This window comes from Dermacentor silvarum, chromosome 2, assembly GCF_013339745.2.
Source record: "Dermacentor silvarum isolate Dsil-2018 chromosome 2, BIME_Dsil_1.4, whole genome shotgun sequence".
NCBI classification, from domain to species: domain Eukaryota; kingdom Metazoa; phylum Arthropoda; class Arachnida; order Ixodida; family Ixodidae; genus Dermacentor; species Dermacentor silvarum.
In genome coordinates, this window is record NC_051155.1 from 131,630,033 (window position 1) to 131,655,283 (window position 25,251).

The 25,251-nt window shown below is 49.7% G+C and overlaps 1 protein-coding gene across 1 annotated transcript in view; it reads left to right on the forward strand.

Moving 5' to 3' along the window:
• The window catches only part of LOC119441776 (ras-related protein Rac1), a 50,867-nt gene that overhangs the window by 14,711 nt on the left and 10,905 nt on the right, over positions 1 to 25,251 (forward strand). The window contains exons 2-4 of the mRNA XM_037706384.2: positions 14,635 to 14,809; positions 17,203 to 17,317; positions 18,948 to 19,065. Coding sequence (XP_037562312.1) covers positions 14,691 to 14,809; positions 17,203 to 17,317; positions 18,948 to 19,065 — 352 coding nt within the window. The 5' untranslated portion in view covers positions 14,635 to 14,690. The remainder of the gene's footprint in view (positions 1 to 14,634; positions 14,810 to 17,202; positions 17,318 to 18,947; positions 19,066 to 25,251) is intronic.

Genomic DNA, 25,251 nt, shown 5'->3' on the forward strand with positions numbered 1-25,251 from the left:
GAAAGTGGGCGAGGCAGCCAAGAGTACTCATATACACTCACCCGCAATTGATATTAGTGAACGTCATTCCTTTTGATAAGGCCGCAACACGATTCGTCCAGCTGATACCGCGGTTTGACGCTTAACACAATGGAGCCCAACTCTGACTTCCTGGTTCAAATGCTACACGTGGAAAGCCAGAAAAAAAATAATCATGTGAGCATATTAACTTCAATTAATCCTTTAACGTCCAAAGAATAATTAAGCTAAGCTGTGTCTGGTATCTCCAAATTTTTATTTAAGTGCAGGAAACAACAAGACTTCCATGGTAGCCGTTCTGATACGCTGGACCGAGTTTTCATGTCAAGATACGTCAGCAAATTATGTACTAATTAATTACTTTACTGGCTAGATTTTTTTATTGCGATAGCAATTATATGGACACTCAAAAGCAGATTTTTGCCGTCGGCGTCGCCGTCGCCGTCGCCGTGAGGTTCCGTATGACGTCAATGGAGATGAAATCGTTGCCGCGCGCCGAACGCTGTATGTGCGAGTGAAAGGGCGCGAGGGGGGCGCGCTTTCACGGGGAGTGAACGCACGGCGGAGAACAAACGCGTGTTCTGCGCCGTGCTCGCTTAAGGGCTGCAGAAGTAGGCGTCTCTTTCCTCCTATACAATCACCATATATGTAGAGCAAACGCGCCTTCTTCCGACGCGCGAGAGGCCGTGGGGGAGGGGGGGGGTGAGGGAAGGGAGGCGACGTTTAGCTGCGGCACCAAGTGCCTATTTATATCAGAGGCTCCGGCAACAGTCACCAACGCCGCACACATTTTGAGCGAACGCGGGCAAAACGCCGACGGCGTCGACAACAGTTCTGTGTGTTGCCGGTGCTGCTGCATGTCCAAGTTTATACAGCTGATAAAGCTAATATCATTACTCCGTATAGCTCTCCACAAATTTGCTATCGCAATTGATGCTTCGCCTTTCGGGTGAAACTGCGACAACTTTTTTACTCATATAACATGTCATGTTGTACGTTCTTGCACAAACGTACTAGTACCTCCATGGGCAGAACTAAAGGTGAACAAGTCATTCTCATTTTTCCTTGTTGTGGAACTATGTTTTGGGCATTGCGGGGTTCAAGGTCAGTCTATGCAGAGCTTTTCGTAAAACACATCGACGCGTACCGCCATGTTCCGAGACTGCTGGACTGTGGCAGACACCTGTCGTCTGTACTGAGGGGAAAAAATAATAATAAAAAGAAAACCTTAGCAGAACAGTTATAGGTGTGCGAGAACCCCGCAGAATTTTAAACAGCAGTTGTCTTCGGCCCAGGGTTAAATTAAATTTTGGGGTTTAACGAACTATTATGAGCGAAGCCGCAGTGGAGCGTTACGGATTAATTTTTCATTACATGGATTCATTTTAACGTGAACCCAATAATTTACGATACGCAACCGTTTTCGCATTCCCACCCGAATGCGGCGCGGGAGACGAACCCGCGACCTCGTGCTCGCCAGCAGAATGCCATAGCAACTGAGCCACAGCGGCAGTTTTAAGAACTTGTTTGTAATGACTGAAGGGAGCAGAATTTTTGCTTATGTCGTCAAACTTAAGAAATAAATCACTACAAGCCCAAATAATGAATAAAATAACTAAAAACGAGGTCCTTACAGCTTTGAAGGTGCCGATACGCGAATACAAGTACAGTCAACCACAAAATTTTACGGAACACGATATCTGAGAAAAAGCTGAATATCTGCGCTGCAGCCTCTGCGCTGCAGTCATATGTGAACATTAATTGTGATGTTCGGTTTTACTGACTACTGCTACAGGCTGCTCGGAAGTTGAACGTTTTCTGAGATTCCGTGGTCTGTAAATTTTCGTGGTTGACCGTACATCTTTAAGTCTGCGTATACAATAAGCGGTCACTGTATAGTCATGCCAGCAAACCTCCAACCGCTATTTTCGTTTGATTTTATATTCAAAACTCGCATATATGGGGAAACTTCGAGCCACGCGAGCGTCGCTCGTGAATGGTAAAGCGCGGCCGTCTGGCTTAGCGCAATGCGCGTATATGCGTCGCGCCGTGCGTAGCGAAAAACTCGACATCCGCATATAGCGAAAGGGCCGTGGGACGGGGAAGGGTAGGCGCGCCTCACGCATCTCTCTTGGCTGCCGAGACGAAGGCGCAAAGGTCGAGGAGCTAACTGCTCCACTATATCGCCTTTCGGCTGTTAGTGCGAGGGACAGCTCTTTTTCCCACGCTTGCTCAGCGAGATCTGAGCGCGCTGTATACGAACACAGGCCGCTATGCTTATGGAATCAGTGTTGTCGTGCTTGCTGATCGAGATTCGGAGCCCGCGTTAAAAAGTGCGCCGAATCCCCTTTCGAATATGTGCAATTGGAGGGGAGGTTCGTAGATGTGAACACTTCGCCTGGAAACACGTAAAAACAGTTCCGAGCCAGCGTTCATTGGTATATGCGTCTCTGATAACGAGATAACAGCTGCTAACAAGGTGCTGTTTGTTTCATCCACACAGAAGACTTCGGTGTTTCCTTCTTCTTTAAACTTGCTGTCTGTACGGGACGGCGTATTTCCATTTGCTAGTAGGTACAGCGTTTGACCGCTGGCGCCACGCTGCGCCGCTCGCGCGTACCATGTTTCTAGCCGCCGCCGTTGGAACGGAGGAGGCGTTGACGGAGAAAACGCTGGGCTGGTGGTGACTAGCCTGCTGTTGGGATCGGTGGTATTATAACGCATCACTGGTTTGATGATCCAAATATAATCTCACTATCAGGGAGGGAGCAGTCTACCTGACTGGAGCAGTATTTTTTTATTTGGGGTGTTGCTACGCTGCGCTCCGCAACACCTCAACGACCGCCGCTTCGCGTCGGCGCCCTGTACCACGGCTGCCGCCATGGCACCGGGGTTCAAGCGACCGCGATGGCAAACAGACAGGAAAAAAAAGAAAAGCGCGATATTAAGGAAAAAACTTCTAGCCCGGGCAGGATTCTAACCAGCGTACGCATGATCACAAAGCGAGCGCCGTAGCCACTCAGATGCCACTCAGCCATACAGCCACGCTTCCAAGGTAGAGTGTTCTAGTGCACTCTATTCCAAGGGTTGCATTCATGCGAACCATATGATTGCGTTCGAGCGCCCTCGGCGAAAGAAACCACCTAGAAACGCGGTACGCGCGAGCGGCGCAGCGTGGCGCCAGCGGTCAAACGCTGTACCTATACTAGCAATTGGAGTATTGCGTACGGCGTCACCTGTTTGCCAAGATACGCGCCAAGGGTGATAGAGAATCGAAGGCAGGGAGATTAGCCTGGAATACGCCCCGTTGGCCGCCACAAGCTGGGCGAGGGAGTTGGGGAATACAGGAAGTAGAAAACATAGACAAGAAACGCGCGCCGTGTACGCATGCTCGCACGCACGCAAGCCAATCATAGACGCTCACATATTTCAGTATAGTGTACTTATTTCATGAACCTCTGCAACTCGTTGTTATACCGTTCTGCCTACAAATCTCAAAAGGGTCCCTATAGCTCTTCTGTAAACGGCCTGTTATCTTATACCGACCTATAGCGTGCCGAATTAGGCGTATTATTGACGTGTGAACAGCATGTCCCCAACAGTTTCTTCGCAACAGCGACAGGCGAACGTGTCCTTGTCCGCCATCTGGACAAAGAATCAAAATCTGTCGGTGACAGAGCTGGCAGGATACACCTATGAACTTGGGTTCGCGTCTATGGAATCTACGATTTCGCAGTGCTAACGCTGCTGTGCGACTTCGTATAGAACACACTCCAGTTATTACCAACTGCAGTGTACATATATATATATATATATATATATATATATATATATATATATATATATATATATATTCCAGCTGCAGTGTACAAGTCCGCCATAATAGTATTATACATTCACCTCATTTATAAAACATATAGTGACCGCGATATACATAACCGCACCGCAAACGTCAATATTTTGTTAGCCCATAATTGCGACACTGTATGATTATAACGACTGGCTTCAAAGTTCACTTCGACTAGAACATTTATTACTATTAAGTTCACGCGCATATTTATATATAGAAGCAGATAGCTCCTTAATGAAGAGTAACCCGTCGCGGTTGCTTAGTGGTTATGGTGTTCGGCTGCTAAACACGAGGTCGCGGAATCAAATGCCGGCCACGGAGGCCGCATTTCGATGGAGGCTGAATGCGAAAAAAACCGTGTTCTTAGATTTAGGTGCACGTTAAAGAACCCCATGGTGGTCTAAATTATTCCAGAGTCCCCACTACGGCGTGCCTCATAATCAGATCGTGGTTTGGCACGTAAAACCCCATAATTTAATTTTAATGAAGAATAATTTTGTCGGCATGTATGTAGCCGTGAACTTGATACTCTGCACAAGGCGTTGGCAACAGGGGTGATTGCGGATGCTTCGCTTCGTTTGCCCATGCAAGAAATGGGCCTTGCCTAAAAACGTTATTGAGAATGGTTAAGTTTTTCCAAAACTCAACAATCTTCCACGTACAGCGCACACCAGGGCGTGTAAATAAAGAACGGGACCCGCACACAGCGTTGCTTATTATTTCTTATTATGCTATTCATTCTGGTAAATACAATTATTACCCGCGTAGTCCTGCTTGAAGGCGCGGCGTGTTTACTGAGAAACTGGGTCACGGGAACAGTGTGCAATCGTCAAACAAGAACCACTGTAGCGATATATGACAGCTGTACAGGGCAATACCTTGGAAACAATTAAGGGCGAAGCATATAAATATAAAGCCATGCCGTAGTCGCACGCTGGCATTCAACGGTAGGTTTGTTAGGTTTGGTTGTTTGCTATAGCGTTTTATCGCAGTACGTGGCTCATAATATCTAGCACAGCCCCCGTCAAACATCCGGTTACTAAATCCCGGACGCTTCGTGTTTTGCCTTGCCCCGTTGCGACACGTCATGCCGCTCGCAAATGCTGCACGTTCTAAAGAATTAAATTGTGGAGAAGTGCACGTCATTGAGATGATGGAGAAAGGTTGGAATTGGGTTTGAAATGGGGAGTCCTAAAGTATACAAACTTAATATATCAGCTCATGCACGTGCTTCCTACGTATCCAAGCTTGGTCAGGTGTGCAGATCGGGAGTCAGAACCACTAGCTATAGGCGTACAGCTAATGCCAGTGGCGCGGCGCTTTCAGCTGTCGGAGAAGGCCTTGGTGTGACGCATAAAGAAAACACCGGTGTATATTTATGCTTGCGGGCGTTTCACGTTCGCCGGCAACGTGAGAGTATATAGCCAGCCGTGTGTTTCGATGCGCTTCGGTAACGCACACGCAGTCAGCCAGCTACCGTAGTTCCCCTATTGTACACACTAGCTCGCTTTCTATTCCAAGCACTTCACAACTCCCTTGTCAAGAGAAACTGCAGTGACAAGTGAAGTGCTTGGAATAGAAAGGGAGTCAGATTTGCAGTGTCGCGAAGCGGATTAGGTATACGTATAATGCGCTTCACAACACTGCAGATCTCGCGAGGAAACTGCGAGAGATGGAGGGGGAGAGAGAGGAAGAGAGAAAATATTTATTAGCAGCGGCACCTTATAGCCCACGTTATCCGTTGTATATATAGGAGGCTCCACAGGGCTTCCTGCCGCGGAAATGTAGCGCCTTTTCCCGCTTTTTTTTTTTTTTTTTCCGCAAGCCAGGCAGATAGCAGTGCCAAGGGTTACATTGAACGATCCGAACCATATAGTACGATCTCGCTGCGAAATTGTAGCAAGAATAGAGCAGCGGTAAGCGCAGTATATTTCTTCTTTATGATTTTAAAGGGGGGAGGGGGGAACGCGCGCCTCTATGTACAGAGCATGAAAACAAAATTGTCGGCTGCAGTAATCGAGTAAATGTGGTATACGGTCACTGCGCGGCTTCTCGCAGCCCAGCGCGACGCCGAGTTCCGTGGGCTCGCGCGTACACGTTCCTGCATTGCGAACGGTAGGCGAAATGCAACGCCGCGGGAGGATATGCAGTGACGTTGGCAAGGGAGCCAGCGCTGCCTCGCTAACTATGCTATACACGCGGGTCTGTCCATCACGCGTGCAAAACAAAAGGCAAGTCGCCGCCGCCGAGGTCGAGCGACGTCTTTCAACGTGGCGCCACGTCTCGGACGTGCAGCGCGAAGGCTCTCTCCATCCCCGCAGTCTTTTTATTTCGACTCGGCATAGAGAAGCGTGAGAGACGTGAAATAAGAGACAGCCTGCGCTCGGCGTGTCGTGTGTCCCGCGCCGGCAGCAGAGAATGAGTCCTTCTTCTATTCTTCGGGCTTTGTTTCCTTTGGTTTACTTATCTATACAGTACGTCTCTCCCTCTGTCTTTGTCTCCGATGCCTTTCTCTCTTTGATCACGATGCGTCAGTGCAGACTGCGGCGCTATGTGGACTGCCTCCTAGAGTGAACCGCGGAGGCCTTGCTCCCACGTACTATCGGCGTCAAATGAAACTTGGAACAGCGGAGCGCGTGGCGCAAGCCTAAGTATAAGGTATAGTGCGCACCGTCCAGTCATAACCATTGACGGGCGCGCACATCCGGTTTTGGCGCTGCGCGATCCCCCTCCACTGATATATTTTCGATTATGGTCTGGAAAGGGAGAAAATAATATTGCTCTTTACGGCACGTACTGTCGCGCTGTGCGCCGAAACCGTAAGTGCTGTCGGTGTCAAATGAAACGCGCATGGCGATACACGCCGAAGGGCGCTACGAGGCAGGCGAAGCTAAAATCCCTATATAAGAAAAGTACCGCCATCTACTCTTTCCTCCGCCGCCTCCTCTCCTAAAGCGCTTGTTTTTTTCTGTACTTTTTGCTTGCGAAAGCCAAGTTATTCTATGGCCAAGTCGACGGTGGCGCACCTAGAAAGTCCACGTTGAAGCTTTCAGGCCGGGCGCGCGCCGCCGCCGCCGCCGGTGACTGCGGCTGCGCAGAAGACTTTCAACATGGCTCTGAGGCGGAAAAAAAGAAAATATAAAGTGAAAAGCGCGCGCCATCATCGTCCAATCGGAGATACAGGAGAGAGAGAAGCGGCGTTTATCAAAGGATGTCGGTACTTTTATTATATAGGGACTTTAGGCGAAGCGCTGCAGGTTTGGGAGTGAAACGTTGAATTTCTTTCTCTATGGTGAAACGGTGTTCTGTGGTGAAACGGCGAAACGCGCTCGGCACACACACGCCGGCCACCGCCGCGGCTGCCAGCGATACCGCGCTGCGCAACTTTGCCCATCGAAAGAACGAATGTCGCGTACAAGCGGCAAACCGCATGAGCGAGGATGAACGCATGAACGATGACGGGGCAAACTGCACCACACGCACCGCCATGCGCGTTTCATTTGACGCCGACGTAACTTACGGTTTCGGCGGACAAGTGCGACTGTATGCGCCGTAAGGAGCAATATTAATGCGATAGCAATTTTATGGACACTCCAAGGGAATTTCTGCCGTCGCTGTCGCCGTGAGGTTCCGTACAAAGTCCAACGGCGATAAAACCGTCACCGCGCGCCGTACGCTGTGTGTGCGAGTGCTTCTTGCGAGGGTGAGCCGGCAACCGCAGCGTAATCTCGCGCACGCGAGAGAGGAACGCGGCCGAAAGCGCCCGGTCTTCGTTCGCTCGCGGGGCACGGGGAGGAGGCGACGGAGACGGTGGAAGTGTCAAGGAGGTTATAGGCAGTGTGTGTGTGTGTGTGTGTGTGTGGGGGGGGGGGGGGGGGGGTAGCGTTCTGCTCTTGCGGCTGCTGCCGACGGAGCTGCCGCGCGGGCACCGTATCTTGAAAGCGATCTGCTATGTGGCCGAAGTGTGCGCCCGCGGAGGCCTCATCTTCAAAGCGATCTGCGATGGGTACGAAGTGCCCGCGCCAAGTGCCGGTAGCTTCGTATGCGCTGTGCTTTCGACGTTCGCGTTGAAGCGAGACGAAAGACAGCGCGAAGGTCAATTTGCCCGCTGCTTCTGGCGTGCTTTCTAACTGCAGTGTTTTGACGAGTTTCCTCGGTCATCGAGCGAGATGTGTCCATGTTTACGTGTGCGCGCGTAACACCGTGCTTGTTTATTTAGCTAGTAAGAGAATATTTACAACTTTATACGGCCGATAAAACTACTATCCTTAGTTCGTAAGCTGTCTACCAATTTGCTATCGCAATTGATGCTTCGCCTTTCGGGCGAAACTGTGACTTTTTATTTTCTCCCTTTCCAAATCAGAAGCGAAAATATCTCAGTAGAGGGGGATCGCGCAGCGCCAAAACCGGATGTGCGCGCCTGTCAGTGCCGATGACTGGACGGCGCGCACTATACCTTCACTAATGCTTGCGCCACGCGCTCCGCTGTTCAAGTTTTATTTGACGCCGACAGTACGTTTTCAAGAAGGCAGAAGAAAATGAATACAAAAAAGACACACAGATCTATGCCCAAATTATTTTCCGTATTAGTCGTTCAATGTATCTTCTTTCTATTTCTTTTAAATATGCAGTTGCATAAAGGGTGATTTTACGCATTTGAACTCTTTAAACTTACGAAAAAAGCAAATTCTCATAACCATCGCAGCAATTTTTTTTTTCGGTGACCTGGGCAAACCCGAGACATGAGACCGGAAGTTTAATGCAGAGCCAACACCAGATAACAGGAGGCCTATATAATTAGCGCTCCGACTGTGACGTCATCTATAAGCGAACTGACGCTTTCACTGCAAGCCATGCTTTGGGGGGAAAAAAGCTACTGAATGCGCTTGCATACGTATGCGCCTTTACGTGCTTAACGTCGCGGCACATAACTATATGAGAAGGTGCCGATGAAGCCCGGGCGCACTCCTGCCGCTGAGCGGACTCTCGGAAACAGACAGAACTGGATGTGGAACCTACAGGGATTTGGTTACGTGCAGTAGCAATGGGTGTAAGCCGCACGGTTTACGTAACACATGCGTTCACACGATCGGTGACGCTCGCGTCCTCAGTCGGGCACTCCTGTTTTTCTCGTATTGTGGGCCCCATTTATAGTAGCTCCCTACTCTCGGCAAGCCTCGGTGTCCGGAACCCATAGGACGACTCCGCGGAACCCGCACCGCGCAAACCTTGCAGCCGGATTCCCGCATGCACTCAACGTTCTCCGCCGGATATAACGAATGTCCGCAAAGCGCGAATTCCTTGCGGATTCCCCGTTTTCCGCCATCACGAACCTATTTTCTTCTTTCTCTCTCTCTCTCTCCTCCGATTACCGCTGTCTTCCTTCACAGAAACGATGGCTCCGGCCTTATTTATAGAAATCGAATGTAAACAGCGGTTACTATAGCCAAGTGCACCGCGAATATCGCCCAAACAAAGAATATACACAAATACCCAACGGCGAAGCGTAGCAGAAAAAAAAAGGAAATGCGGAAAACGTCGGCGATACTGACCGTGACTCACGGATGTGGCTCCAAGAAGAAGCGCCTTAGCAGATGCTATATGCTCTGTTTGCCCCGTGAAAGCACGACTCCTTTTGGTACTTTGCACAGATTGCTGCAACGTGGTGGGAAGTGGCGGAGCCTTTGTTCTGGGGCTGGAGCCGGCGAGCACAGTGCGAGACTCCGCTTCCTGATTTCCATAAAAGATTGATTGATTGATTGATTGATTTGACTGACTTATTTATTTATTTATTTATTTATTTATTTATTTATTTATTTATTTATTTATTTGAATGTTCCGAAGCAACACAAGGCTATGCGACACGCCATAGTAGAAAGCTCCGGGTTACCCGCCTGTGGTGGCTCAGTCAGCTAAGGCGTTGCGCTGCTGAGCACGAGATCGCGGAGATCAAATCCCGGCCGCGGCGGCCGCATTTCGATGGAGGCGAAATGCAAAAACGCCCGTGTGATTGCATTGTAGTGCACGTTAAAGAACCCCAGGTGGTCAAAATTAATTCCAGAGCCCTCCACTACCGCGTGCCTTATAATCGGAACTGCTTTTGGCACGTAAAATCCCAGAAAGAAGAGAAAGCTCCGGGTTAATTTTGACCACCTGCGGTTCATTAACGGGTATCTTTTGCATTCCGTCTCCATCGAATTTGTCTCCACAGTCGGACCCGCAACCTCGTGGTCAGCATCCTAACCAGACATGCACAACGTACTGAAGCAAAGTAAGTGAAGATAATAAAAACCAGGTAAACATTTTCATCGTTAGAGTACTAAGTAACGAAGTTGCAATAGTATCGTAGTAGAGTACTAAATACCCCAAAAAAGTATGTCGTTACTTTCGTAATACTTTCAAAAATACGAGACTTTGCGCAAACAAAACAAAGGTCTGCGTCATCGAACCGCTTTATTTTGCGAAACGCAGCAAAGGGCCTAATTACCAAAAGTTTCGTTCGCCTTCGGAAAGAGCTGTGGAACTTGCCTGTTAGATATAGCCTGTCACCTCTTTCTTTTTTCTTTTTTTGAGATGCTGCCGACGTATAGACCAGCTCCGCGGAAGCACTCGACGACACAACAACTGTTTGCTTCAGAAAAAAAGCCGTTCAAAGGCAGGGTTACTAAGATATCGATGTCACGCCTTTATCCCTATACTGTCTTCCTCAGGGTATATGAGCTTTGTTTTTGCGCATCCGCACTTTCACTGTTCTCGACCGGTGAATTGTGGAAAGAAAAATGGCTGTTCTGTGTCGGACCTTGTTGCTTCTTTTTGTGTTGTGCGAAGCAAGTCAGCTGTAGAGCAATGCTTGCCAAACCGTCGCACATGGCCATCATAACGATAAACGGCAGCCTGTCGCTGCAATATGATTTCAGGATAATGGTTTCTCAAGCACATTGACCATGGGGATGCACCTGCAACCTACCAGCTCCCCGTTGAAGTATCCTCAAATTATCTTCAGAAAGAGCTCAACAGTATTCAACGACTTCCTCCCCCAATCGAACTGGCCTTCCCTCCACCACCCGCTCCGCCTCCTTTCCCACTGAAAGGATGCAATGGCCGCCGCAACAGTTGAGGTTGAAACGAGGTACGGCGTCTGCACGTATACGTAGCGCGTCGCTAAGTGATGTTAATGTGTGCCGTCCGAGGTGCGCCAAAACAGCCCCCAGAGACAGGCATCAAATCCGCGCAACTCGCACCCTTTTTTGCATCTTGGCGCCTTCCGCATTTTCAGTGGCGGGACGTTATGCGCGACAAGCGCCGGCAGCCTCGAGGCAACATTTCTAGAAAGCACCTTGGAGCGCTCGCGACAAGCAGGCAGGTCGTCCTCGGCGTTTAAGTAACGCATAAGCAGATCGACTGAGAATCCGGTCGCAGCTGCTCAATGGCACGAGCTGTCGCCGAGTTGCTTACGCTCGCTCTTGCGAATGCCAGAAGGTACTTTGAAGCTTCACCAAGCACAGCGACAATGTTCAATACTGGGTGTCACATGGCCCGATATCGGACAACGCCGGCCCATTAATTTAGACAACGTCGTTGACCCATTATTGTTCCGGCAGTATACTGCTACTTGGGTAGGTAGAATAGCAAGGTTGCAGGTGGTGGAAGGTACACACGCGAAGCGCCCGCTCGGTGAAATTCTCGTGGCGTAAGCGGGCAGCGAAGCATGGATTCCAAGCGCGCGAATCGCTGCCGCAGAGGCGTATAAGTATGCCCTCTGTTCTGCAATTGCATTTGCGCTTCTTGGTCGGTCCGCGCGTCACGCTTTTTCGCGCGTCCTCTGCACGAATCCGCGTGACGTCTTCGTGAGCTGCTTGTATATACGCTGTGCACGCTGTGACGCGCTCTATACACGCTCTCCGTGAGCGTTGCTCGTGGGGCCGCGTACAAAACGCTTCGCGCACGCTTTGCGAGGAAGGGCAAGATGGGCGCGCGGCTGTCTGCCAGGTGCGGGTAGTCGTGTGCAGCGTGACCCGAAACGCTTGTGGCGAGCTGCGCGCGGTTCGCACTGCGTGCCAGGCGCAGTGGCCGCGGCTTCGTATCCTCTTTATTCGACATCTTTTTTTCGTTTTTACCACTGGACGCAGTGCCTTATGGAGGCCGGCGTGCACTGCACTGACTGACTGACCTTGTTCTACGCTACAGCTGACGGTATTTGTAAAGGAATTTAATAGCGCAGAATTAGCAAAATCGCAAGCTAGGGTACGAAGAGGAAAAGTTCAGTATAATCACTTCATTGGATTTTTTTTTAAAGAGTGATAAGGTTCATTTATGCGCAGTTTATGCCTGGCAAGGGAACAAGAATTCAGGATCGCCAGTCAGCCTCTAGAGTCTGCAAAGGAGTACGTTTATCTAGGTCAGTTACTCGCAGGGGACCCTGATCATGAGAAGGAAGTTTACAGAAGAATAAAATTGGGTTGGAGTGCGTATACGGCAGGCATTGTCAAATCCTGACTGGGAGATTACCACTGTCGTTGAAATGAAAAGTGTACAATCATTGCATTCTACCGATGCTAACACATGGGGCAGAAGCTCGGAGGTTAACAAAGAAGCTCGAGAACAAGTTAAGGGCCGCACAAAGAGCAGACTGCAGGATAGCCAATATTCTAATTGACAATAATATAAAAAAATGGAGCTGAGCTGGCCATGTAATGCGTAGGATGCATAACCGGCGGACCATTGGAGTTACAAAGTGAGGATTGAAGTTAGGAAATTTGCTGGCGCAAGTTGGAATCAGCTAGCGCAAGACAGGGGTAATTGGAGATCGCAAGGAGAGGGCTTCGTCCTGCGGTGGGCATATATAGGCTGAGGATGATAATGATGACGTAAAATCGCAAGCTATAGAGCTAACTGTTCTCACTTCATTGGAGTTATTTTCAACTGAATAAGTTCATTTATGCACAGTCCTTTCGAGCAAAAAACAAGAACTTGCTAACCTGGGACGGCCATGTGTGTCTGCTTCATTAAGCATATAGTCCGGCCACTTGAAAGGATCGTGGATAAAGGACCCATTTCAAGGGAAGAATTTCCAATCAATCAATCAATCAATCAATCAATCAATCTTTTCTACAGTGCGTTCATCTCCATAACATGGTTGAACTGAAGTACGGATAGTGCATGGCCGGCATAAGGGCATGTCCTTTGGCTCATGAGGAAACCCGAGTGCTCTGCGCCGCAGATCTTCGTACATAACCAGTTGGGCGAATTGACGAATATTCGTTTGATGAAAACGCGAGCACATACGGGGTGTGTCTACGAAAACTTCAAACAATTTCTTTTTTTTAAGTTGCCTGTGGCAGATAGCACAATTCCTAGTCCTTGAGCTGGTCTGCTCAAAGAGGCGGATATTGCTTGCACGAGAAACTGAACCACATAATCGACTGATTAAGAAACACTAATTAAGTTTTAATTAATTACCTTATGGCACAGATCACAATTTACAAATTGTAGCCGGTGCGACTGCAATTGGCATATCCACTTAAGAAGAATTGTGTGGATGACATCATTTTCGAAATATGCGCCAACTAATTCCAATGGTTATTAGTTGGAAACTTAATTAGTGCTTTTTTTCTTAATTAGCCGATTATGTATTTAAATTTCGCTTGCAAGTAATGTCCGCTTCTTCGAGTAGAGCCAGCTCAAGGACTATACAATTGTGCTATCTGCCACAGGCAACTTAATTTGTTTCGCAGGAACACCCCGTATGAAACGATGACGTGGCTCTAACTTCATGTGCCTGAATAGCTGCAGAGACGTGATTTAATTCTTCAGAACAAACTATGTGTGTGAGTTACGTTTTTTTTTTTTTTTTCGGTATGATCTGACACTGGAATGGAAAAATACGAGGCGAGGCCCGAGACGCAACTCGTGCGATAATATCGAGCGCGCGACTGAAGCGGAAGGTTACGCAGGACAGGATCGCAATCCTGATTGGTTCGTGCCAGCTGTTCGTGGCAGCTACGTCTAACCTAATAACACTGCTTTTTGGGCAAGTTGGTGCGATTTCGACGCACGTTTAAACACTGACGTGCGTCTAGCTTCGCTTGTGCTTGAAGGATTCGGGAAAATTTTGCGACAGAAGACTCGAGATGCGACGTGATTGATTGATTGTGGGGTTTTACGTGCCAAAACCAGTTCTGATTATGAGGCACGCCGTAGTGGAGGGCTCTGGATTAATTTTGACCACCTGGGGTTCTTTAACGTGCACTACAACGCAAGCACACGGGCGTTTTTGCATTTCGCCTCCATCGAAATGCTGCCGCCGCGGCCGGGATTCGATCCCGCGATCTCGTGCTCAGCAGCGCAACGCCTTAGCTGACTAAGCCACCGCGGCGGGTGAGATGCGACGTATAGTTTATATATTGAAGTCATTCTATAATCCTTAGACTGGTTCACGCACACGTGGTGTGTACTTTTTTTATCTCTCATCATGTTTTGCACGCGCTACAGCCGATTGCTACCGCTGATATAATGTATTGTGCTGCTGGACTGTAGAATGGCTAGGAAGCCTTGCCAATCTCTGTTAGCTTTTGTTTCCTATGTCCTTGCTCGCTGTAGTGAAAAATGAACTCATCGATTGATTGATTGATTGATTGATACTTATTATCAGTTCTCCGCCTTTTGATCTCGGTATATATATTTGCACTAGTTTTACATTCGCTCGGCTTCAATTGAACACCGCGGAATCAACGCGCACGTACCTAACTAAGCCTCTCTCTCTGCAGCAGGGGCAGCGGCAGCCCACCGGCTGTGAGGAGGAGCACGACGAGGGCTAGCCGGCATGGCGCAGAGTCGGCCCATCAAGATGGTGGTGGTGGGTGACGGCATGGTGGGCAAGACCTGCCTGCTGGTCGCATTCACTACCGGAGCCTTTCCCGGCACCGACTACGAGCCGACCGTGTGAGCAGCCTCGCAACTCTAAGAACGCGCGCAAGGTGTACACTCACCTTGCGTGTTTTCATCGAGCCCACCTTCTTTTAGGGCATTTCTTCCCCTCCGTACTATTTCCTGCAAAGTAGCATGTATAGGCAAATATACGCGGGCTAACCACTCCGCTTTTCATTAAACAGCTTTCTTCTCCTTCATCGGAATGCCAGAACTCTGAAAATCGAAGAAGCCCGTTGGTAGGCGCTCAAGGCCACGTAGTGCTCAGGGCATGTCGGTAGCCGGTCCTGCCAGCGTGCAGAACGAAAGCGGTGAAGAGCAGACGCTCAGCTGATCCGTCACTGTAATCCGCAACCGCGCCGGACCATTGGCACAATGTCTTCGGGTGACAAATGACAGGTGCACCAGCTCTTCGAAGCTGTCAAACAGTGACAGCTACGATTCCGAGGAATTCAATGTATAGCCATGAATCGCCGTTCGCATTCGAACCGTCACCACGAGAGCCAGCGCGCTGAGCAACGCGCTGCAGCATGATCGAGGGTAGCCCTAACCACTGATTCGATATGTGCTGCTTGCTATTTGGAGTGTTTTACCGCTTCTCAGGGAAGCTTTTCGCGTACTTCCAATAAGAAGCGCTGCTTTGCGCATTTGTATTTTGATTTATAGAGCGCACAATTCCCTCGGAAAAACGCCGCTGAATGTCCAAAGCACTGACCGGTGCAGTGGTTTACATCGGCATGGTACAGCGACCGCTCGTCGTTCCCTTGAAATATAACGCAATCTGCGCATCACTGACATCAAATAATGTCAGAACATAGCAAAGGACGCAACATTTTTGCATGTAAGCCCTGTTTCATCACTCTGTCGCGCTGGTATGAGCGCCGGGCACCTTCGAAAACAGCGAGCGGGAGACCGTATAGTATACATGTTGTTATTCGGCCTATACTTACCATTCTTCGTACTCTTTTCGTGTATACGCAATTCATGTGTTCTATAAAGCAGTCACAGATTAAGAATTTGCGCGTATTATCGTTCATTTAAAAACGTGTAGTTCTTTCGCGGGAACGCCGATGCCAGTATACACTGACACCGTCGGCAAGTGAATGAGTATGAGACGGTCGCTAGCATGCTGTATCAAAGCTAGAGGCCTCCGCTTGTTGCCCATTTCGGATAAGAGGCAAACCGTGAACCTTGGGAGCTAAATAATGAATCAGCATAACAATGCATAAAAAACACCCATGTGCATATTTACATTTAATTTAGGGAAGCGCCCGCGAGGGCGATCAGCGCCTCCTCGACTAAGGAGGCGTTGGTGTGATTGGTGTAGCCTTCGAGGACGGCGACGTATCGATGTTGATAGAGGCGCCGTGTCGTCGCTTATCGCTTTTTGTGTTTACGCTATGCGAAGTGCATGGATAATAGTTTATTTCAAATCCGTATGGCCAAAACTGAACTACAAAAACACTTTCATCCATCCTAATGCTTAATTAGCTTCGGGTCAGTCGCTCGGGTCCACCGGTATAGTGGACTCACGAACTCGGTGACTGATAAGCCTAACATCGACTGAACGCGATCGACATCGCCTCAAACTGTGTGTGCGGCTGGCGAGGGATGAAGTTCGCCGCAGCCAACAATGCAACATCACTTGCAACTCATCACTTGCCCGTTCACACAGAACGTGACTTCTCGCGACAGAAACTACTATCAGGATCACCGGCTGCTCACGCTGTCGTCTGCCATTCATTCCCAGCATGCTCTGCGTGTGCCGCCTTTTACGCCATAACACAATCTGGCCAGTAGCTGAGGAGAAGGCAAGGTAGGTGGTTCGAAGGAATTACCAAAATTAATTTGTAAAGAATCTGCGCAACTATCAAGCCTGAATGTTTGAGGAGATATACGACGGAAGTGTGCAGAGGAATGTACAGTGACTTTCATCTGCATTCGTTGGCATCGAAATATTGCCAGAGTTGCCCTTTAACACACGATCCCGAAATGTTATTCATGCAAATGGCCTTTTAAATTAAAGCGTCAATTGATTTATGGTAGTTCCTCCTATTAAATTCCTCCCTTTTCACATCTCTGAAGTACGGTTGTGTGTTATGTTGATGTTGTCTTAGCCCTATTACATGGACTACACGTCTATATGCAGTATCATCTATCTATCTATCTATCTATCTATCTATCTATCTATCTATCTATCTATCTATCTATCTATCTATCTATCTATCTATCTATCTGCATGTCTGCCTGCCTGTGTGTTTGTCGGGTGATGGCTTTTTATATCGAGACATAGGGTCGTGTTGCCAACCTCGCTTGTGCTTAGGCCGGAAGCAGATAAGTGTCAGGGGGTGTGTGTTGCAACACGCGGTGGTCTCTCGCACTCAACGTGGCACATGACCGGCTCGCAGCTTCGACAACTACGCCGGGAGCTTGGTCGTGGACGGCGTCACTGCCAACCTGACGCTGTGGGACACCGCGGGTCAAGAGGACTACGAGAAGCTGAGGCCGCTTTCCTACCCTGGGGTCAGTGATTGATTGATTGAGCGATCGATTGATTGATTGATTAGATAGACCTTTGTCTTTTGTTATATAGGGGGAATGTAAGTGAAGTTTTAGTTCAAGCCGAACTCCACTTTTCTTATTCAAATACACGTGAAGAAAGAAATTCTCTCACTATAGCTAAGCAACCTTGAAATCATATTAAACCAAGTTTGAACGTAAAAAAACAAGGTTAAGGTGGAGTGACCGTAAGAGCGGAACTTTAATTAAAGGCCGTCGATTTAGGAAAGTCGATGGCCTATATCGTCAACTTAACTCGGTTTTCAATCGAATCGTCAAATTAGTAGGTACGTAATTGTATGCTAATAAAATAAATTGTGAAATTCTGTAAACTGCGCGACTTTTCGAGTGCGATAAACTGATACTAGCGACGTGGTTCTAAAACATAATAAGGTTTCGTGAGTGCATACGCAAATCACCCAAGTGTAGTAACACCTTCCCCACGTAAACTGTAATAGGTTGTCTGGTTAGTTTTGTCCAATTAAAGCGCTATATCGATCAGATTATCTTTAGAAAATTGCGACATCAGTTTTTTTTTGCGTAGTTGTCAAGTTCGTGTTCTGAGTTATTGAAATTTTACTTCGGTAAATTTTTCTGAAAATGTGATAATCTTAATCGAGTTTTCCGCTCCCACTAACGATGCAAAATATTTTTTTTCTTTTGACCCAAACAAATTTCATTTAAGTTACATAAGCGGTTACCGATCGTGGGAGCATTTCCGTATTTCGTATTCGTGTGAGCAAAATCGCAGTTATTACCTCACATTTCCTCCCAAAGGTGGAGTGAACGCGAACACACGCCGTGGGGTTTACATTAGTGAAACTTCAATACAACGATCCCAGATATAACGAATTATTGGATAGAACGAAGTAAATACAAATACTTTAACGTTATGTAAACATGTAGTTTGCAGCTCATGGAACATGCCCACTTCTACTTCACGCACGCCAAGAAAATCTCTTCATTTATCATTTACCGCCAAACCTATATAGCCCCTAATCGATAACACTCGCGTCTGAACCGTTATAACGCCAGACGGGTAATACTGCGAAATGTCAGCAGCGTTTACCGGAACGAATTCGCTGATTACTGCGGCTTAACCTGTACCAAAGCAGTACAGAAGGGCTACGAGAAAAAGGGCCATATATCTGTAGTGGAGGACTCCTGGTCAGTTGTGAACACCCGAGCTTCTTCAACGGGAATCGCAACCTCGCATGAACGAGCACTTTTTCCCCTTCGGCGCCCATATTGGAATGTGACTGCTGTGGCTATAGAAGTAGAACTCGTGACCTCGTGCAGAGCAGCAGAATGACATATAGTCACTGAGAATGCGCGGTCGCGCTATCACGCAAAAAGAAGAACGTGCTATATAAAAATAGTGCACAGCGTTCACATTTTCTTACTTTATTTACGCGAGTTATTTCCGGGCCCTAATTTATTTCACTTTGAGAACGTTGGATGTTTGAAAAAGGTTTGCGTTGTCAGAGGAAATAGTTGCTTTGCGTATAGAGTCACAGCGCGTGTGCGCGCCCGTATATGGAAACTTGTGTCTGGCGAGAGCTCATCCGTCTTCTTCTCTTCCGCCTCACTGCAGTCGGACGTCTTCCTGCTGTGCTTCAGCATCAGCAGCGAAGCCTCGTATAACAACATCTTGACAAAGTGGCAACCCGAGCTCAAGCATCACTGCCCCACGACGCCGTACGTCTTAGTAGGTACGCTGATTGTCGTATCATCATTTTTTTTTTCTACTCCCATCATGTTGAGGAATGTGTATGTAGTGCCGTGAGAGTGGCCCCGCACTTTTCACGCGCGCGGTTGACGACGCAAGCTACGTTGAACGCGTCCATTTGTCATTTATGCCGAGATACGTATACCACATAAAGCGCGTGTTTGTTTTATTGCGATAACAATTATGTGGACTGTACTCCTGGCGAATTTTCGCCGTCATCGTCGGCGTTGGTGTGGTGGTCCGTATTGGTTCTTCGATATGCTATAGATAGATACTATATTGATAGGGAACAGCAGTGGCTGCACTGAAGAGGAGGAATACGACGTGTTCCCGATTGAAATAGGGTCGCTATCTTGGCCACCGTGGGCCTACGAGTAAATATATTGTAAATAGCCTGGCGCATCAGCTACACGTAACGTTATTGGTGGAGGTGAACGTTCTGCGTAACCGCCATGGAGCTTCGCAGCGGTCGCTAGGCCGACAATGCAATTTCGGCTCCTGCTTGCGGCACTTCATCTACGCAAGCCTCTACGCCTGAAGTCACGACCTACGTCACCATTCCCCCCCACCTCGGTATCCTCGGGCTTTCACCGGTGTCGGCAGTCCTGATGTTGACGACTGGCCCCGCTTATACAAACATGTCCGCACCATGCAGTCACATGTGGCATCCGATGCTGTGTTGCTATCGCATTCATTGCTTCGCCCTTAGGGCGAAACTGTGACATTTTTTCTATCTCTACGGCACTCCACGGGCATATTTCCAGACTCACGAGAGGCGGAGATCACGAGCTGGGATCTCTTCAAAGAGAAGCTCCGCTACCTTTTTGGCAGTCCGTTTGTTTGGTCGCGAACTCAATGCAAAGAATGCCCTTGCCACACGCGTACAGACGTCGATCGAATCCAATGTATCGTACATTCTCGACGTCTTGGCCCTTTGTAGCAAGGCCAGAAACACGGAAATTGTTGTGATCAGGCTTTATGGCCTTGACTGATTTATTCGCCAGAATTTGGGCAATTGCAGAGCGCGAAAAGCAATCATAAGACATTTCATTTGTATAAGTATGCCTTTCATCCTAAACCATAGTTGCCCGGGCCCTCTCGCTTCTGCCCAGCAGAAATTGCCTTGTGTGCTGCTTCGAGCCGTGTCGCACGCGCATGAAACACCGTCCGATGCGTTCAGGCGCAATGCTAAACCTTAATTGTTATTGGTGTTAATGCTTCGTCCTTCGGGCGAAAGGGACAATTTTTAATGCGTTTGCATCATGAGTGCCAAAGTGGAAAAAGTGTATGTGTAATGTTGGAAGCCGGTCACGTAGTAGCTAGAGGTATATATATATATATATATATATATATATATATATATATATATATATATATATATATATATTGACACGTATACATGTTTATCTTTCACCGGTGGCCGCTTTCCACCGGCTAACAAATGTTAAACGTTATCGCTCGGCGCAGGACGCGCCTGTGTCGGAGGTTTCTAGAACGTTATCGATGCTTCTTTCCGTTGCCTGTTTTCACAGACGCTTATGTTATCTGATTGTGTGACCGACGCGAATTGTCTAGAACTTTCTGGAAGACACGCGGGCATCAGGGATTAATCTAGAACCTTCGATGACTCAGGTATAAAAGCCGACGCGTTTCGCCGCTGATCAGATTTTCGACGATCGCCGACTGTGTTCGCCGCTATCGTTGTGCTTTGAGTGTACCTTGCTTTTGTGGGCACAGGTTCGCCCAATAAACAACCAGTTTTGTCGTACACAGTTTTACGACTGTTTTCTTCAGCGTCACTACTACGTGACATCTGGTGGAGGTGCTAGTGCGTTCATGCAGCGAACGCCCCCGCAAAGCCGCGACCCAAGCCCGAAACCGGACGACGAGACCAACGTCGCCAAGGACCAGCGAGCTAGCCGTAGGCAGCAAGGACTTTTGCCAGAATACGGACTTCTTCCCGAGAAGACCACAGCGATCAAGGCCAAGTCAACGACCACAATGGCAGCGCCAGCGTCCCCCATCCTGCTGCAGCAACCTCGGGAGCCACCTACCTTCCGTGGATCATCAGCTGAAGACCCTGAAACATGGCTGGAGACGTACGAGAGGACCGCGACATTCAACAAATGGAGCGACGATGACAAGCTGCGCCATGTCTATTTTTCGTTGGATGACGCTGCTCGGACATGGTTTGAGAACAGAGAGACCAACCACCCTGGTGACTTGGGACCTATTTCGCGAGAACTTCGTGAGGACCTTCACGAGTGTCGTACGAAAAGAAAGGGCTGAAGTTCTCCTGGAAACCAGAGTTCAATTGCCGAACGAGAGCATCGCGATCTTCACGGAGGAGATGACTCGCCTCTTCCGCCACGCCGACCCCGACATGTCTGAAGAAAAGAAAGTTAGGTTCTTGATGCGGGGCGTCAAGGAGCATCTATTCACCGGATTGATGCGCAACCCGCCCCAAACTGTGGCAGAATTTGTTTCGGAGGCGACAACGATCGAGAAGACGCTTGAAATGCGAGCCAGGCAATACAACTGCCGTGCGCTGACAAACTACGCCGAAGCTCAAGCTCTAGGCGCCAACGACCTGCACGAGGCGATCAGAGCGGTTGTACGGGAAGAGCTACAGAAATTATTCCCAAGATCGCAGCCTCAGGTGGATTCAATCGCTGACATAGTTAAAGAAGAGGTTCAGCGATCACTGGAAGTGCCAGAAGTTCCAGCATCGCCTCAACCACAGCCGCAAGCGATGACCTACGCCGCCGTCGCCCGTCGTGAAGGCCCCCCTCCGCGCTCGCGCCAGGGCCCCGTAACGCCGCAGTTCCGTCGTCCACCGCCGCCGCCGCCAGCACGCCCGCCCGTCGCCCAGCGCAGCTACCAGCGGAAGACGGACATTTGGCGCGCCCCCGACCACCGCCCGCTCTGCTATCACTGCGGGGAAGCCGGCCATGTCTACCGCCGATGCCCATACCGCGAGATGGGCCTACGAGGGTTCGCCGTCAACGCGCCACGTCCACAGCTTGGCGAGCGACCACGTGACATCGCCGACTACCTTGCCGGAGCCCAGTGGCAACCACGACGACCCTCACGCTCGCCGTCACCAGGCCGCTACACCTCGCCGCATCGCCGCCTGTATGCCGGCCCAACCCGGGGCCGATCTCCCAGCCCATACCCGGGAAACTAAAAGCAGCAACCGATGGAGGTGCGGTTGCTGTACGACGCAATGCCGAAGATCCTCCGCCGACGACGACGACGATTCGCGAATCATCACGGCGAGATATCAGCACGCCGCCTAGCAACAGCCTTGACAACACATCACCGCCGAACGAAGACCTTCCGACGCGACGTAGCAGCAGCAGAGCAAGCCGATGCAGCCGTGATCCGACGCCACGAATTAACCGCAACGCCAGACGCCGGTCTACCGATCTAGACGTGCTCATCGATGGTCATAACGTCACCGCTCTCGTCGACACTGGCGCCGACTATTCAGTTTTCAGTGGCACGTTCGCCGCCAAGCTAAAGAAGGTGAAGACTGCCTGGCAAGGACCCGATATACGGACAGCGGGAGGTCACCTAATAACGCCGGCTGGAATCTGCACAGCGCGAGTCACGGTAAACAAACGCACTTACCCGGCGAGCTTCGTAATCATGCAGCACTGCTCCAGGGACGTCATCCTAGGTATGGACTTTCTAAACCAACATGGTGCAGTCATCGATTTAAGGTCCAAGTCAATAACGCTTTCAACGCACAACGCGATACCACCGGATACAGACATCAGTTGCCATGCCTTGAATGTGCTAGAAGAACAAGTCACCGTTCCGCCTCGCTCCAGTGTAATGATTTTCGTCGGTGCCGAAGTGCCTGCAGATATGGAGGGCGTCATCGAGGGCGATCATCACTTACTGCTCGACCGTGAAATTTGCGTCGCTAGAGGCATAGCTGAGCTACGTGCAGGGAAAGCAAGAGTGATGCTCACGAACTTCAGCCCCGAATATAAGCACATTAACAAAGGCACCACGGTCGCCTACATCGACGAAATAGTACAAGCCAGCAGTGCTTTCGCCTTCACGGATTCCAGTGCACCTGCAACGACGACTATAATACCTGAGCCAACTTTCGACGTCAATCAGAACCTTCCCAGGCATAAGAAAGAACAACTAAAAGCTCTGCTCCTGCAATACAAGGACTGCTTCTCGTCGTCGTCAAAAGTTCGACAAACCCCTGTCGCCAAGCACCGCATCATCACCGACGAAAATGTCCGCCCACTCCGTCAGAGCCCGTACCGTGTTTCGGCACGCGAACGTGAAGCCATAAGGCAACAAGTCGACGAAATGCTACGCGACGACATCATCCAGCCGTCCAAGAGTCCGTGGGCGTCCCCCGTGGTGTTAGTGAAGAAGAAGGATGGAACCCTACGTTTCTGCGTCGATTATCGTCGGCTCAACAAGATCACGAAGAAGGACGTATACCCCCTCCCACGGATTGACGACGCCTTGGATCGACTCTACAACGCAAAGTATTTTTCGTCGATGGACCTCAAAACCGGCTACTGGCAAATCGAAGTCGACGAGAGGGACCGGGAGAAGACTGCCTTTATAACACCAGACGGACTGTTCGAGTTCAAGGTCATGCCGTTTGGTCTTTGCTCGGCACCTGCGACTTTCCAACGCGTCATGGATACAGTACTGGCAGGCTTGAAGTGGCAGACTTGCCTCGTCTATTTGGACGACGTCGTTGTGTTTGCCTCAAGCTTCGAAGAACACCTGCGGCGCCTTGAAACAGTTCTTCAAGCAATCAAAACCTCCGGACTCACGTTAAAGCCCGAAAAGTGCCGCTTCGCATATGAGGAGCTCTTGTTTTTGGGCCACGTCATCAACAAGTCTGGAGTGCGCCCCGACCCTCAGAAAACTGCGGCCATCTCCAACTTTCCTCCGCCCGCTGACAAGAAGGCAGTGCGTAGATTTCTTGGACTGTGCGCCTATTACAGGCGCTTCGTCAAGAATTTCTCACGGATCGCTGAGCCACTGACGTATCTCACGAAGGCCAACGTCGAGTTCAAGTGGGAGACGCCGCAAGTCGAAGCATTCGAAGAACTGAAGCGACGCCTGCAATCGCCGCCAATACTTGCGCATTTCGACGAAAACGCCGATACCGAAGTCCACACCGACGCAAGCAGCGTAGGACTCGGCGCCGTGCTTGTGCAGAGGACTGACGGACTAGAAAGGGTTGTCAGTTACGCTAGCCGGTCGCTATCGAAGGCGGAAGCAAATTATTCCACAACAGAAAAGGAGTGCCTCGCCATCATCTGGGCTACATCAAAGTTTCGCCCCTACCTCTATGGCAGGCCCTTTAAAGTTGTGAGCGACCACCACGCCTTGTGTTGGCTAGCTAACTTGAAGGATCCTTCAGGTCGCCTCGCACGCTGGAGCCTGAGACTTCATGCATTCGACATCACCGTCGTTTACAAGTCCGGGCGAAAGCACTCTGACGCCGATTGTTTGTCTCGCGCCCCCGTCGAACCACCGCCACAAGACGACCAGGATGACGACACTTTCTTGGGACCCATCAGTGCCGACGAATTCGCCGAACAACAACGAGCCGACCTGGAACTAAGGAGCCTTGTAGACTACCTGGAAGGCAAGACCGTCATTGTGCCGAAGGTGTTCAGGCGAGGATTGGCGTCGTTTTTCTTGCAAAACGACATTCTCCTAAAGAAGAACTTCTCGCCTCTCCGAGCCAACTACCTCCTCGTGGTACCCTCAGCATTGCGTCCAGAGGTTCTGCAAGCTCTCCATGACGACCCAACGGCTGGACATCTCGGTTTTTCGCGCACTCTCGCGAGGATACAAGAAAAATACTACTGGCCTCGCCTCTCTGCCGACGTCGCCCATTACGTAAGGACATGCCGAGACTGTCAGCGACGCAAAACACCGCCGACAAGGCCAGCCGGACTTCTACAGCCAATCGAGCCACCTCGCCGACCGTTCCAGCAGATCGGGATGGACTTACTGGGGCCTTTTCCGACGTCGACGTCCGGGAATAAATGGATCGTCGTCGCTACGGACTACCTCACCCGCTACGCCGAAACAAAAGCCTTGCCCAAAGGCAGTGCCGCCGAGGTAGCCCGATTCTTCGTTGAGAACATCCTCCTGCGTCACGGTGCCC